This window comes from Somniosus microcephalus, chromosome 3 (genome assembly GCF_052327205.1).
Source record: "Somniosus microcephalus isolate GS21.2 chromosome 3, FLI_Smic_1.0, whole genome shotgun sequence".
Taxonomy (NCBI): Eukaryota; Metazoa; Chordata; class Chondrichthyes; order Squaliformes; family Somniosidae; genus Somniosus; species Somniosus microcephalus.
In genome coordinates, this window is record NC_140989.1 from 108,370,494 (window position 1) to 108,387,623 (window position 17,130).

General features: G+C 45.5%; 1 protein-coding gene across 1 annotated transcript; it reads right to left on the bottom strand.

Annotated features, from left to right (window-relative positions):
- Positions 1-9,621: 9,621 nt before the first annotated feature.
- prr18 (proline rich 18) lies at positions 9,622-11,274 on the bottom strand. The gene has a single exon (XM_085981467.1). The coding sequence runs from the start codon at positions 11,250-11,252 to the stop codon at positions 10,458-10,460; it is 795 nt and encodes a 264-aa protein (XP_085837593.1). The 5' UTR covers positions 11,253-11,274; the 3' UTR covers positions 9,622-10,457.
- Positions 11,275-17,130: the final 5,856 nt, after the last annotated feature.

Here is a 17,130-nt window from a genome sequence, read left to right on the forward strand (position 1 = left end):
GCATCCTGTTCTGCCTAGGATTCCTTCACAAGTTCTTGTGCTGGATTCATGTTCTGCCAGCTGTAAATCACTCTTGATCCTCTAACAGCTGCATGGTCCATAGATGACACATAATTTACAGCTTACCCTTTTAAATCAATGTTTTTTCAAGTCTAGAAACTTTTTCTGCACTTCAATTCAGGTACACCAGGTCCTGGACACCATATTCAATTATAGGTGACAGTGCCCCATTCTTGATATCAGTACTGTGGCATGCCATCTGGCCAGGTCCTGGACACCATATTCAATTATAGGTGACAGTGCCCCATTCTTGCTATCAGTACTGTGGCATGCCATCTGGCCAGGTGCCTCAAAATTGCCTGTTTTGTGCTAACCAAGGCTAAGAGTGCCCGAGGGGCTTCCTCTGTGAACTACGCTTTACACTGTTGCCTAGCAGCTGCCATTGCCAGCAAGTAGTGAATTTTCAGCTCTTCAAAACCAGCCAAGTGCCTGACTATTGCTTTAACTCCTAGTTACAGAGCCTCACTGCAGTTCTGTTCATGCTGGAAGTGCTACAAATAAAATAACCAACTTCTTCACTTTAGGGAAGAATAGGTGTCCAGCACATTTTTTTGCAAAATAAGAGTAATTTCTAGGTCGTAGAATTGGAAGGAAAAAATTGTGGCCATAATAGTGGTGAGGACTGGCATCTATCTAGCTATTGATGAGACAGTTCAGTTTTTGAATAGGCTGTACAAAGACTTTCAAACTTTAAAAATGTCAGGACATGAAGTAAATTCTTCAAGGGCGAACCAGACCAAATACAACCAGTTGAGAGGGGATGTGAAAATGAAAATAAAATTGGCAAAGAGAGAATATGAGATTAGAATGGCAGTTAACATAAAAGGGAGCCCAAAAATTTTCTACCGGCATGTAAACAGTAAGTGGGTAGTAAGAGGTGGGGTGGGGCCTATTAGAGACAAAGAAGGTGATATATGCTTAGAGGCGCAGGGCAAGGCTAGAATACTCAATGTGTACTTTGTATCAGTGTTTACTAAGGATGTGGATGCTGACAAAATATCGGTAGAAGTGGAAAAGGTAGAAGCAATGGAAGGGGCGAAAATTGATAGACAGGTTGTAGTAGAAAGGCTGGGTATGCGGAGAGTGGACAAGTCGCCTGGTCCAGGTGGCTTGCATCCCAGGTTGCTAAGGGAATTGGGGGAGGAGATAGCGGAAGGGCTTGCCATAATTTTCCAATCTTCCCTAGATGCGGGGGAGGTGCCTGAGGATTGGAAAGTGGCAAATGTGACACCATTGTTCAAGGGTGTAAGGACAATCCTAGTAACAACAGGCTGGTCAGTTTAACATCAGTAGTGGGTAAAGTTTTAGAAACAATAATCAAGGAAAAAATTAATGGGCACTTGGAGAGGTTTAAGCTAATTAAGGGGAGCCAACACGGATTTGTAAAAGGCAAATCGTGTTTGACTAATCTAATTGAATTTTTTGATGAAGTAACAGAGAGGATTGATGAAGGGAATGCAATGGATGTTGTCTACATGGATTTTCGGAAGGCGTTTGATAAAGTACCACATAGAAGGCTGGTTAACAAAATTGAGGCTCTTGGAATAGGTGGGTCAGTGGCAGCTTGGATAAGGAATTGGCTTAAGGACAGAAAACAGCAAGTTGTGGTAAATGGCTGTTTTTCAGACTGGAGGATGGGAGACAGTGACGTTCCCCAAGGGTCAGTGCTGGGGCCACTGCTTTTTTTGATATAAAAATAAATGACATGGATATTGGAAGAGTAGAATTTCTAAATTTGCCGATGACACCAAACTTGGGGGTGTGGCAAACAGCGATGACGATACCAATCGACTGCAACAGAACATAGAAAGGCTAGCAGAATGGGCAGACAAGTGGCAGATGGAATTTAATACAGAGAAGTGTGAGGTGATGCATTTTGGCAGAAGTAACAGGGAAAAACAATATACACTTAATAGCACAGTTTTAAAAAGAGTGTGCAGGGACAGAGGGAGCTGGGAGTTAATCTGCATAGGTCCCCAAGGTGGCGGGACATTTTGAGAGAGTGGTTAACAAAACATATGGGATCTTGGGCTTCATAAATAGAGGCATCGAGTACAAAGGTAGAGGAGTTATGCTGAACCTTTATAAAGCGCTGGTTCGGCCACAACTGGAGAATTACGTCCAGTTCTGTTCACCGCACTTTAGGAAGGATGGGAAGGCCCTTGAGAGGGTGCAGAGGAGATTTACCAGAATGGATCTGGGGGATGGGGGAATCTTAGCTACAAGGACAGGTTGGAGAAGCTGGATTTGTTTTCATTAGAGCAAAGGAGGTTGAGGGGTGATTTGATAGAGGTGTACAAGATTATGACGGGCTTGGATAGGCTAGACGGGGAAAGGCTGTTCCCACTAGTTGATGGTACAAGGACTAGGGGACACAGATTTAAAGTTTTTGGCAAGAGATTCAGGGGGGGATGATCTCTTGTCCCACTAGAAAATGGACACTCTGTTCAAGTCAAGCTGGAAAGCAGAAGCCAGAAACTATTCCGAAGAAGGGAAGCACATACTTGCCAATCATCTTCATGTTATGTAGACAGTCAACATTTGGACACATCATGCACTATATGCATTTAGGCTTCAGAATTAGCATGGAGCCAATACAGAGCTATCCCCATCCATCGTTCCAGGTTCCTGCACTCATCGCTTATTGCACTCTGCCGTATCACATGGTTCCCCCATTCAGCACCATAGGAAGAGTTGCAGCTCCTGTGAAGCACCCTGGAAGAATGGCACCTCAACAGCCTGTACTTTAGCAATTCATTCAAAACGCAGCTGCCTGTATTCTGTCCCAGTCACTCATTATCCTGCCCTCACTGGCTACATGCCCTTCAATGCATTGAATTCAAACACTTCATTCTCATGTTCAAATCCTTCCATGACCTTGCCCCACCCTACATTTGCAACCTTCTCCAGTCTTAAGTCTCCTACTGCATCCTTTAGTCCTCATATGACCTTGTTTCTCCCTCCAGTCTTGTTTCCAGCCATATTTAAATCAAAATTTGTCCTTTCCAGGAATGCAGGACCAGCTTTCTGCTATGCCTTAATAAGAGTGCAGTTATTTTGTAACTTCAACTCTACTGTAAAGCAATTTCCACTGCACACTAATGCTAAAGTTGCAGTATCACGCTGGAGTTGGGACCTACCCGACTGTCGGGAGTAGGAGAGTCCTTGGCTAAAGCAGTCTCACAGCACTTGGAATTCATAGAGATAGGAACAGGAGTAGGCCATTCGGCCCTTCGAGCCTGCTCCGCCATTCAATGAGATCATGGCTGATCTTCGTCTGAGATCATAGCTGATCTTACCAGTTCAGTACCCCGTCCCCGCCTTTTCTCCGTAACCCTTAATCCCCTTAGCCTTCAGAAATATATCCAATTCTCTCTTGAAAATATTTATTGAATTAGCCTTCGCAGCCCTCTGTGGCAGGGAATTCCACAGGCTCACCACTCTTTGAGTGAAGAAATTCTTCCTCATCTCTGTTTTAAATGATTTGCCCGCTATTTTTAGACTGTGGCCCCTGGTTCTGTGCTCCCCGGCCATTGGAAACATTCTCTCTGAATTCAGCCTGTCCAGGCCTGCCATAATTTTATATGTTTCGATGAGATCCCCTCTCAATCTTCTAAACTCCAGTGAGTACAAGCCCAAACTATTTAATCTCTCTTCGTAGGTCATTCCCGCCATTCCAGGTATCAGCCTGGTGAATCGCCGTTGCACTCTTTCCATGGCAAGAACATCCTTCCGCAGATGGGGCGACCAAAACTGTACACAATACTCCAGATGCGGTCTCACCAGCACCTTGTACAGCTGTAGTAAGGTATCCCTATTCCTATACTCGAACCCCCTTGATATGAAGGCCAACATACCATTTGCCTTCTTAATCGCCTGTTGCACCTGCATGCTCTCCTTCAGTGACTGGTGCACAAGAACACCCAGGTCCCTCTGCACTTCCCCATCTCCCAATCTATTGCCATTTAGATTATTATCTACCCTCCTGTTTTTACCCCCAAAGTGGATAACCTCGCATTTATCCACATTATAGTGCATCTGCCACGTATCCGCCCATTCCCCCAACCTGTCCAAATCGCACTGTAGCCTCCTGACATCCTCATCAGAGCCCACCCCTCCTCCTAGTTTAGTGTCGTCAGCGAATTTGGAAATATTGCATCCAATTCCCTGATCCAGATCATTTATATATATTGTGAACAGCTGGGGTCCCAGGACAGATCCTTGCGGCACGCCGCTGGTCACAGCCTGCCACTCCGAAAACGAGCCGTTTATTCCAACTCTCTGTTTTCTATCCGCCAGCCAGTTCTCTATCCACGTTAATACTTTGCCCCCAATCCCATGAGCCTTAATTTTGCATGATAATCTTTTGTGTGGAACCTTATCGAAGGCTTTCTGGAAGTCAAGGTACACCACATCCACTGGCTCTCCCCCATCTATTTTACCAGTTACTTCCTCAAAAAATTCCAGCAGATTAGTCAAACACGATTTACCCTTTGTAAATCCATGTTGACTCTGTCCGATCCTTTCCCCATTTGTCAAGTGCTCCGCTATTTTATCCTTAATAATGGACTCTAGCATTTTGCCCACAACCGATGTAAGGCTTACTGGTCTATAATTCCCTGCTTTCTCTCTACCCCCCTTTTTAAATATTGGGGTAACATTAGCTACCCTCCAATCCACGGGTACTGTTCCCGAGTCAATGGAGTTCCGGAAGATGATCCTTAGAGCATCTGCTATCTCCAGGGCCACCTCCTTAAGTACCCTAGGATGTAGTTTATCAGGCCCCGGGGATTTGTCGGCCTTCAGTCCCCTCAACTTACCCAACACCATATCCCTAGAGATACTAATTTCTGTCAGCTCCTCCCTCTCATTAGTCCCTATGTTTGCCGATATTCCTGGGAGGTTATTTGTGTCCTCCTTTGTGAATACAGAACCAAAGTATGAGTTTAATTGGTCTGCCATTTCCTTATTCTCCATTATATATTCTCCCGAATCGGACTGCAAGGGACCGACTTGGGATTTTACCAGTCTTTTCCTCCTGATATACCGATAAAAGCTTTTGCAGTCTGTCTTTATGTTTGCTGCAAGTTTACTTTCGTATTCTATTTTCCCCTTCCTGATTAATCCCTTTGTCCTCTTTTGCTGTATCCTGTACTGCCCCCAATCTTCCGGTCTGGTGCTTTTTTTTGCCAGTTGATATGCCCTTTTTTTTGATTTTATGCTGTCCCTAATTTCCCTCGTTATCCACGGTTGAGTCACCTTTTTAGGTTTATTTTTATGCCAAACCGGTATAAACATGTTCTGGAATTCTTCCATTCTATCTTTGAATGCTTGCCATTGTCTATCCACTGTCAATCCCCCCAGAAACACCACCCAATCAATCTTACCCAATTCCCGTCTCATACCCTCGTAATTCCCTTTATTTAAGTTCTGGACCTTAGTCTCTGATTCAATTTCCTCACTCTCCATCTCGACTGAGAGCTCGATCATATTATGATCGCTCTGACCCAAGGGGCCTCGTACAAGAAGATTGCTGATAAGTCCCTTCTCATTGCACAATACCCAGTCTAAAATGGCCTGATCTCGAGTCGGCTCCTCGACATATTGGTCCAGATAACCGTCCCGAAAACATTCCAGGAATTCCTCCTCCTCAGAATTTTTACTAATTTGGGTAGTCCAATCAATATGTAAATTAAAGTCACCCATGATGACAGCTGTGCTCTTATCGCACGCTTCTCTAATTTCCCTTATTATGCCTTCCCTCACCTCCATATTACTATTTGGAGGCCTATATATCACACCCACTAACGTTTTCCTCCCCTTGCTATTTCTCATTTCTACCCATACAGATTCCGTTTCATCCGAGTTAATATCCTTCCTTTCCATTGCATTAATCCCCTCCTTTACCAGCAATGCTACCCCACCTCCCCTACCTTTTTGCCGATCCTTCCTAAATATTGTATATCCCTGGATGTTAAGTTCCCAGCCTTGCCCACCCTGCAGCCACGTTTCTGTAATCCCAATCAAATCATACTTGTTTACCTCTATTTCCACAACTAATTCATCCACCTTGTTCCTAATGCTTCTAGCATTAAGATACAAAGCCTTCAGGCTTGCTTTTTTCACACTCTCATTATGAATTAGTTTGGCCCTTTGTGTTTCTCTCCTTTGCTTATTGCTTCTCACCTTTCTACCATCTATTTCTGACTTCATATGACTTCCCTCTTTTCCACTACCTAGGTTCCCATCCCCCTGCCAAATTAGTTTAAATCCTCCCGAACCGCCCTAGAAAATATTACCCCGAGGACATCGGCTCCCTCACAGTTCAGGTGTAGACCGTCCCCTTGGTACAGGTCACTCCTCCCCAAGAACTGGTTCCAATGCCTCAAGAATTTAAATCCCTCTCCCTTGCACCACTGCTCAAGCCACGTATTTAGCTTATCTATCTTACTCTCTCTAAACTTATTAGCTCGTGGCACTGGTAGCAATCCAGAGATTACTACCTTTGAGGTCCTACTTTTCAATTTAGCTCCTAACTCCCTAAATTCAGCTTGTAGGACCTCCTCCCTCTTTTTACCTACATCGTTGGTACCTACATGTACCACGACAACTGGCTGATCCCCCTCCCCCTTCAGAATGCTCTGCACCCGCTCCGAGACATCCTTGACCCTTGCACCAGGGAGGCAACATACCATCTTGGAGTCTCGGTCTCGGCCACAGAAACTCCTATCTATCCCCCTTACAATTGAATCCCCTATCACTATAGCCCTATCCCTCTTTTTCCCGCCCTTCTGTGCAGCAGAGCCAGTCATGGTGCCCTGAACCTGGCTGCTGGTGCCTTCCCCTGATAAGTCATCTCCCCCAACAGTACCCAAAACGGTAAACCTGTTTTGGAGGGAGATGACCGCAGGTGACTCCTGCACTACCTTCCTGCCTTTACCCTGCCTTTTGGTCACCCATTTACTGTCTGAGCTAGCCTTTACCTGCGGTGTGACCAACTCACTGAATGTGCTATCCACAACATCCTCAGCATCGCGTATGCTCCAGAGTGAGTCCATTCGCAGCTCCAGCGCCGCCATGCGGTCCGCTAGGAGCTGCAGCTGGACACACTTCCTGCACACATAGTTGTCAGGGACAGTGTCCCTGATTTCCCACATGGCACAGGAGGAGCATGACACGGGTCCGAGCTGCCCTTCCATGACTTAACCCTTACAATACCCTTTTATTTACTACGATTTAGCTTAATTATTGAATTCTACTTAGAATAAGTTTGTGAAAGTACTCACCAACCAGTCACCTACCTGTTTTCTGGTGTTGTATTTTCACTGCCGCCTCCTGTCCTGGAACCTTTTCCACCTAGGTTAGGCTCCTGAAATAAAATAAATTGAACCTACCTTTTCAACTTCCCCTAACCCCTAAATGGTTAGAGGAGGTGGAAGGGTGGGAGACACTACACTGTAGTGTTTCGGGTTTAGCAACAGCTCCACCTATATAAGAGTTACTGGCCTCCTGCTCTCCCGACTGCACCAGCTGTGAAAGAAAAAGCCCGCGAAAGGTGAGCTTTTAAACTCACCAGTTACTGGCCTCCTGCTCTCCCGACTGCCCCAGCTGTGAAAGAAAAAGCCCCCGAAAGGTGAGCTTTTAAACTCACCAGTTACTGGCCTCCTGCTCTCCCGACTGCACCAGCTGTGAAAGAAAAAGCCCGCGAAAGGTGAGCTTTTAAACTCACCAGTTACTGGCCTCCTGCTCTCCCGACTGCCCCAGCTGTGAAAGAAAAAGCCCCCGAAAGGTGAGCTTTTAAACTCACCAGTTACTGGCCTCCTGCTCTCCCGACTGCACCAGCCTCTCTCCGGTTTTTATACCGGTCTCACCACACTGCTCCCGACTGGTCTTGGGCCTCGCTGGTCGCCGGGTTTTCTCCCGAGCTCCTCCTCGCTGGTCCCGACTGGTCTCGGGCCTCGCCTCTCTCCGGTTTTTATACCGGTCTCACCACACTGCTCCCGACTGGTCTCGGGCCTCGCTGGTCGCCGGGTTTTCTCCCGAGCTCCTCCTCGCTGCTCCCGCTGGTCCCGACTGGTCTCGGGCCTCGCCTCTCTCCGGTTTTTATACCGGTCTCACCACACTTCTCCCGACTGGTCTCGGGCCTCGCTGGTCGCCGGGTTTTCTCCCGAGCTCCTCCTCGCTGCTCCCGCTGGTCCCGACTGGTCTCGGGCCTCGCCTCTCTCCGGTTTTTATACCGGTCTCACCACACTTCTCCCGACTGGTCTCGGGCCTCGCTGGTCGCCGGGTTTTCTCCCGAGCTCCTCCTCGCTGCTCCCGCTGGTCCCGACTGGTCTCGGGCCTCGCCTCTCTCCGGTTTTTATACCGGTCTCACCACACTGCTCCCGACTGGTCTCGGGCCTCGCTGGTCGCCGGGTTTTCTCCCGAGCTCCTCCTCGCTGCTCCCGCTGGTCCCGACTGGTCTCGGGCCTCGCCTCTCTCCGGTTTTTATACCGGTCTCACCACACTGCTCCCGACTGGTCTCGGGCCTCGCTGGTCGCCGGGTTTTCTCCCGAGCTCCTCCTCGCTGCTCCCGCTGGTCCCGACTCCGATAGTGTCAAATCTGATTTAATAGGTGCTCAGGTGGTCCTCCTGGGCCCTTTTAAAAGTTTTTAGAATTTATTTAAACATTTAGATAATGCGACACCCCCCATTAAAACTTTAACTTCCAGGTACGGTGCTTTCTGCAAGTGTGCAAGCTTGCACAAAGAAAGAAAAAACTTGCATTTATATAGCACCTTTCACGACCTCAGGACATCCCAAAGCGCTTTACAGCCCATTAAGTACTTTTGAAGTGTAGTCACTGTTGTAATGTAGGAAACGTAATTCAAGGTAGATTGCCCTTTGAGCCAAACAGTATGAACAATGTACTAATTCATTTGAACCCATGTTGCATGCTACATTTGTACACTATCAAAATCAGTTAACAAAAACATAGTAAAACTTAATTAGTGAACAAACAACTTTCAAATCATATTCACTTGTAGGGGATAGTGTTCTGAGAATTTAAGGCAGGATGATTTCAGGGCATGTAAAAATGCACAAACTCCATGAGAAAAATGTGCAAAATGTATTAGCAATAGAAGAGATTGGGAAATAGGGTAACTTGAAAGTTAAAGAATAAATTATTAAACAAGCTTTAGAAATGCCACATAAATTCATTAACTTAAGTGACCTCAACAGTGACATGTTTTCTCCCTGAAGTCACTGCTGTCCTGTAAAAATTCTCCAAATAGCCATTCCTAATTATATAGTTGCATAAACTGTACCACCTTAAATCATTGTTAAATGGCCATTGTTTCCCCAATAGGCATACATTTGATTTTTTGTAAAACCTCAACTATAAACTAGCATTTGATGCAAGTGATGATGTTCTGTCACTTACAGTTTGATAAAGAAAAACAATTGTTATATAGATTGAATGCAGCCTAAACTCTTTCAAATTGAACCGCTAAATAAATGTGACTTAAAAAAAACCTCAGATTTCATCTGCAAACGTTAATCAATTTGCAAAACAACAGGAACACGCAAGGAATTAGTTTATTATTAGGTATAGATTGAAACAGATAAAACTGGCATTGTTTGAAATAATGCTACACTGACGATTTATTTTAAACTTTCAAAATATATAAACTAAATTAGTTTCCTTAGATTTACTGTACAATTTTCATACACAGTTGTGCACATTGCCAGCAATTAGTAGCTACAAATATAAAATCTTGCTCAAATAGTCCAGTTTTGGTAATTCCTGGCTTCATTTCAGAACAAGCACTGTCCATTTCCTGAAATCGATCTCACACTTATCCTCCAGTCAAGTTGGTTGGTTACTTCCTCCGATAGAAGCCAGACCAGTTTCATTTTAATAAAATAAACACCTCGAGTCTGTGTTGGTAGATCACCTCGGTCAGTCTCAGAACTAGACACCACAGAATGAACAAGATCTACAGATTTTACTTCCTGGCAGCACTTCCAATATTTCTCTTTGTTATAACACAAGCATCCACCTTCGACCCAGTCAGTTGTTTAGTTGGCTCTGATTTAAAGATCCTGCGTTTCTAATGCTCGGGGTGAATGCAATCGGTGTCCATCCGCAAAACTTTCCAGTTCTTTTGTCTGCAGGAACAGCGGTGATTTAAAATAATACATTGCATTGAACACCGAGTATCATTCCAACTGCTTTCAGTGAGTCAGTGGAAGCAGCAACTTGATGAAGCTGGGAGGTGAAAGCGCTGCCCAACTGGGGCAGACTGGCTGGGTCTTTGCCGGGGGGGGGGGGGGGGGTAGCTGGCCAACTGGGGCAGACTGGCTGGGTCTCTGCCCGGGGGGAGCTGGCCAGACTGGCTGGGTCTCTGCCCGGGTTAGCTGGCCAGCTGGGGCAGACTGGCCGTGTGACGGGCGCTCTCTACTCCCCGCAGCCACTCCATGCACTTCTGCAGAACCGACTGGTCGGGCGGCCCGTCTTCCTCCTCCTCGTACTCCACATCGTCGTACTTGTGCTGGTCGTTGAGCAGCGAGATCTTCAACAGGCTCCCGATGTCGGGCGGAGAGTCGGAGCGGGTCAGCGGCGCCGCCGACCCGGGCTGGGGCGGCCTGGCTGGGCATGACAGCAGCTTCTTGCAACGGAGCGGGGCGGGGGCTCGGGGCGGGGCTTGCCCCTTGCCCTGGGACACCAGCTGCCGCTCCAGGCTGCGCTTCCGGATGAGCAGCAGGGCCTCGGGGGTCAGGCTGAGCGAGAACCGCAGCTCCTCGCCGCTCTCCAACAGGCTGGTCTGGGACGAGCGAACGCTGCTCTTCCTGGCCGAGCCCCCGGAGCTGGAGGCCGGCGCGCTGTCACTCGAGCTGCCCGGGAGGCGGGGCTGCGGCCGGCGCCCACCCGACTGGAAGCTCGTCTTGGGCCAGGAGTTGGAAAATGTTCCGGCCGCTGCCCGGGAGCGGGGCGGGGCGGCGGGCCCGGACAGTCCTTTCCTCGGCCCCCGCCCGGCCTCCTGCTTGGTGCCAGGGCAGCACACGGGCTGCCGGATCGGAGGGAAGGGCACGGCCACTCGGTACGGCCTCGGAGTAGCATCCATCTTCATCGTGCCGCCGGTGTGTGTGCCTACGGCCCCGCCGGCTATATATCGGGCGCCGCGGCCCCGCCTCCAGCGAGACAGCATCCGAGCCCGCCTCCCCGAGCTCGCCCTCCCCTCTCCCGCCGGGCACAGGCCACACTCCGGCACTTCCACACCCGACATATGAATGCGGGACCAGTTGATACATTTAAAAATCGACGCACAGTTTCACCACATAATTTCATTTAAAAAATAGGAAAACGGTTTTGACTTTTAAAAGGCAAAAATAAAGATACATTTGCATGTGTTGCAGCCATTTCAAAGAAACATCCGCAATTGGATCGACGGCTGCTAGATTCTATTGCATTAAGCAATAGCAATAATAATTATATAGAATGTTACAGCACAGAAACAGGCCATTCGGCCCAACAGGTCTGTGCTGTGTTTATGCTCCACACCAGCCTCCTCTGTCTTACTTACATCCTTCTGTTTCTCCCTCAAGTAATTAATCTAGTTTTCCCTTCGATTTTGCCTCAACTCTTCCTTGTGGTATATAGTTCCACATTCTCACCACTCTAACTTGCTGCTGAATTGCTTATTGGATTTATTAGTGACTATCTTGTATTCCTGACCCCAAGTTTTTAACTCCCCCACAAGTGGAAACATCCTCTCTATGCTGATCCTATCAAACCCCTTCATAATTTTAAAGACCTCACTAAGATCAGCACTCTAGGGTAGATCATGTCCTCACTCAGTCTTTTATCTCGTGAAAATAATTTCTGTGAGTCTTATCCTAAATCTCAGACTTGCCCTTGTTTTCCATCTTTGCACCATCTCTGATTCAGCAGTGTCTTTTTGAGAGTAAGATGCTCAGAACCAAACAATACTGTAGCAAATCGCTAAGGCTTTTTTTGGCACCACCTCCCAAACCCATGACCTCTACCACCTAGAAGGACAAGGGTAGCAGGCGCATGGGAACATCACCACCTCTCAGTTCCCCTCCAAAACACACACCATCCTGACTTGGACATATATTGCCAAACCTTCATTGTCGCTGGCCAAAATCCTGGAACTCCTTACCTAACAGCCCTGTGGGAACACCTTTACCACACGGACTGCAGTGCTTCAAGAAGGCGGCCCACCGCCACCTTCTCATGGGCAACTAGGGATGGACAATAAATGCTGGCCTTGCCAGCGATGCCCGTATCCCAAAGAATGATAAATATATTACAAATGTGTCTCACCAGTGACCTGTAAAAAGTTACAATAACTTGTTTTAATTTACAGTCAACTGCTTTTGAGATGCATCCCAGTACATGATTAGTGGCTGAATGAAAGCAAAGATATTCAAATTACTTTATTCAATCAGTACATGAACTAAAGACCAAAACTAGATTTAATTGAAAGTAGCCTTGATTGTCCGCTGTGCTTCATCTTCAGAACTACATCTGTTAAATGACATATGTTAATTTGAATATCTTTTTTATATATTGGGCCAGATTTTGCTGTAGCAGGGCATCTAAGGGTGTCTGCCATTAGTTAGACTTGCCCCTACACCCTTCAGCTCAAAATTCCTTTGCTGACTAAGTTGCTGAAAGTGCAAGCTGATAACAGCACAGTGAGGAAAACAGAGCATCTGGGACCTGAGTGCACAGGGCAACCAACAGGGCATCTTCTTAACCAATAAGATTTAAGAATTGGGAAATAAACAGTGGAAGGACTGAGAAGGAGGGTGAATTAAAGGGGGTGGATTCAATGTCAAATCAGGTACAGAAAGAAATAAAGAGAGGGAAAGAAAGATTAGATTGAGAGAGAGAAAAAAGACAGAAAGGAAAAGTAAGATTTTTTTAATTTGACATTTTTAAAATCTCCTGAAACAATTCATAACCTGAAGGAATGAGACTCCACACTTATAATCAATGTTTCTGTTAAGCTGCGCAGCGGTCTGGACATCCCACACTGGCTGCTCAGCAGCTCTTAAATGGAAAAACTGCGCATGTGCGGAAATTTGAATGAGCCGCGGAGCCTGTTAAAGGGACCGTGCACCCCCAAATAAAGTGGGAACATTGCTTATAATAGCTAATTTTGGGTGCCAGAGAGGTGATTGGCAGTCATTAACACTTATCACATGGTTAAAGGGTACTTGCGCTTGTAATTACTAACTCTTAATATCTGCAGTGGATTTAGTTTGAAGCCAGTGTCTTTGGTCCCCGCCACAAACTTCTTTTCCTCACCACTGAATCAATCCTTCTCCCTGGCAACTGTCATAGACTGAATCAGACTGTTCGCAACCTTGGTGTCGTATTTGACCCCGAGATGAGCTTCCGACTACATATCCACGCCATCGCTAAGACCGCCTATTTCCACCTACATAACATTGCCCGACTCTGCCCCTGCCTTAGCTCATCTGTTGCTGAAACCCTCATCCATGCCTTTGTTACCTCTAGACTTGACTATTCCAATGCATTCCTGGCTGGCCTCCCATCTTCCACCCTCCATAAACTTAAAAGTCATCCAAAACTCTGCTGTCTGTATCCTAACTTGCACCAAGTCCCGTCACCCATCACCCATGCTTGCTGGCCAACATTGGCTCCTGGCTAAGCAACACCTCAAATTTTAAATTCTCATCCTTGTTTTCAAATCCCTCCATGGCCTCGCCATTAAAAAGTGAAGGGTAATCAGTACTTTTTACTTCCTGGTTTGCTGTCTGAGAATTCGCTGGAAGATCGTGGAGAACACTCTTACTTATGGTGATCGTGGCCAATAACGTCATTGCAGCAAATTAATGGCCAATGTTTCAGGCATGAACCCTTCATCAAAACTGGGTTCAGTTCAGACAAAGGGTCCACACCTGAAGCATTAATTTCTTTGTTCCCTCCCGCGATGTTGACTGACTTGCTGCGTGCTTTCAGCAATTTTTCTCTTTGCCTCTGAAAGCTCAGTTCAAAGACTGGGGTACATGCATCTTATCAAATCCCAGGATTATGCGGTCCCATATATAGAATTTCCAAATCAATGAATGTACTGTAGTTATTAATTCTATAAGACAGGTGTATGTAAATCACAACACCTTTTCTTCAAACACCAAGTGGGAGTTGTGTTGCTGCATGTATACCTTAATGCTGATGAAGACTTTCTCCTGTTAGTAATCAAGTCAAAATAGAATATGGATCAAGGTCAAAGAACTGAGAAGATGTATTGCCTTTAATGTATGACAGTGGGCTGAATGTCGACACCTTCATAACTGAGCAGTCATAAATCATGATGGTGTTTAGTATGTTGGTAAAAGGTATATGTATTGATTCTGTACATGAAACTAATGTACTGTGGATGGCAACAGAAAATGCTGGAAAAACTCAGCAGGTCAGGCAACATCCGCGGACAGAAATTTGAGTTGACGTTTCGGGTCGAACCCTTCTTCAAAACAGGGAAGAAAAGATAGATCGGAGGCAGGGCTGCGATCGGACAAAAGAATAAAAGAAACAAAAGAAGTAAAAAAGAGACAATAAAAGGTATTAGAAGCTAGACGAGATGGTAATAGGCTGAGATTGGGTTCGACCCGAAACGTCAACTCAAATTTCTGTCCACGGATGTTGCCTGACCTGCTGAGTTTTTCCAGCATTTTCTGTTGTTATTTCGGATTTCCAACATCCGCAGTATTTTGCTATCGTACTGTGGATGGCCTTTGATACCTGTACATTTTGTATGAATAGGCACATTATCTTGTTACATGTGGGTGTTTACTTTTCCTGCTATTTCTCACTGGGAAACCAAGATGTACTGTTAGGAGTTTTATGTTTTTACATTGCGCAAATCAAACTGCAGAATGACTACAGCATTACAGCAATATGTAAAAACAGATCTTTACATTCTTATCTTGACTTTGCTGCGTGAACACAATAAAGCTGACTACAGCTAGAAATCTAATATTACACACTCTATGAGCATAGACATTTAATACTTTTCTCTTTGTGTACAATGAGTCTATTCAAATAAGAAATTTATTTTTGCTGCTGTCTCTCCATTGGAAAAAATATAAACAACCCATTAGTCACTGTGACCAGATAGATTAATGAACAGTTCACCCCTCAAGGAATTTGGAAGAATACATTTACACATTCCTGCACTGGTTTTATAGCTGTCTGAACAGAAATCTCTCTGGACTCTTCTGTAGATGGCATAGGCTAAAAGCCAACTCGTGGTGTATTTGTTAGGATCTATCTGAAACACAGGGAATTCACAGAAAAATACCCACAATTTTTATTTTCAAATCACTATTCAATTCTTATATCAAACTAATTCATTTTATTAAACAATCCCTTTAAAGGGCACTGCCGGCTCCCCCGATGGCTCAGTGAATTTGTCCAGTGAGTTGCTGAATCATACAGACAAGGAAGGCCCCAAGGAAGGTTTAATCCCTGGTCTGTGCTGAGTTAGCCAATCTCACGAGTGTAAGGGATGGGTTAGGGAGAGGAACACTGACCAGGGTTCCTGGTCACTATTCAGTGATCTTTGCTAGCAGTACACATATGTGGATGCTGGTTGAGAATAGGATCGGACTTTCTTGTGATGCCACGTGATTGAACAGCTTGTCACTTACCATCATAGATAAATAAAGGAAACCTGGGCAAGGTATGGAAAGTGACCAGCACTTGTGAAACCTTAACCCATCAAGGAATTAGTGTCAAGAGGGGAGGGGAGCAAATTGGCAAGAAAATAAGGAGCACTATTTTCATGAAAAAGTGGTAAGCCTCTTTTCATGTATTTACAAACAGATGCTGCAATGATAGGTTGCAATGAAACACACCAATGTGAAATAGTATCATGATGAAATCTGCATGGAGAAATATTTAAGAATATTTTATGAGATGCTATCATTGTTCATTTAAGAGTGCTAAGAACATAAGTAGGAGCAGGAGTAGGCCATACGGCCTCTCGGGCCTGCTCCGCCATTCAATAGGATCATGGCCGATCCGAACCTAGACTCACGTCCACTTCCCTGCCCACTCCCCGTAACCCCTAATTCCCTTATCAGCTAGGAAACTGTCTATCTCCGTTTTAAATTTATTTAATGTCGCAGCTTCCACAGCTCTCTGAGGTAGCAAATTCCATAGATTTACTACCCTCTGAGTGAAGAAGTTTCTCATCTCAGTTTTGAAAGGGCAGCCCCTTATTCTAAGATTATGCCCCTTAGTTCTAGTCTCACCCATCAGTGGAAACATCCTCCCCCCATCCACCCGATCAAGCCCCCTCACAATCTTACATGTTTCGATAAGATCGCCTCTCATTCTTCTGAATTCCAATGAGTAGAGGCCCAACCTACTCAACCTTTCCTCATAAGTCAACCCCCTCATCTCTGGAATCAACCGAGTGAACCTTCTCTGAACTGCCAAGAGAGCAAGTACATCTTTTCTTAAATATGGAAACCAAAACTGTACACAGTATTCCAGGTGTGGCCTCACCAGTACCCTGTATAACTGAAGCAAGACTTCCCTGCTTTTATACTCCAACCCCCTTACAATAAAAGCCAAGATTCCATTGGCCTTCCTGATCACCTGCTGTACCTGCATACTAACCTTCTGTGTTTCATGCACCAGGACCCCCAGATCCCTTTGTACTGTAGCACTTTGCAGTTTCTTTCCATTTAGATAGTAACTTGCTCTTTGATTTTTTCTGCCAAAGTACATAACCTCACACTTTCCAACATTATATTCCATCTGCCAAATTTCTGCCCACTCACTTAGCCTGTCTATGTCCTTTTGCAAAGTTTAGAAGAAAGTCTTAGCATGGAGTAAGAAGAAATAGATAAATAATTAACCTATGAACCCTGATGGTGAGTGACAATAAGCTGACTGGAGTTTGGTTTAAAGCTGACTAAATTAGTGTTTGAGGCTATCCAGTGCATATAATTTACTTGGATTTTCAGAAGTTCCACTTAAGAGGCTTTTAAAGAAGATTGAAGCTTATGGAAATTAGCTGGCTA

Excerpts from the sequence above, each read along its gene's own strand:
- prr18 (XM_085981467.1), bottom strand. The coding sequence starts at position 11,252 with ATGCTGTCTCGCTGGAGGCGGGGCCGCGGCGCCCGATATATAGCCGGC.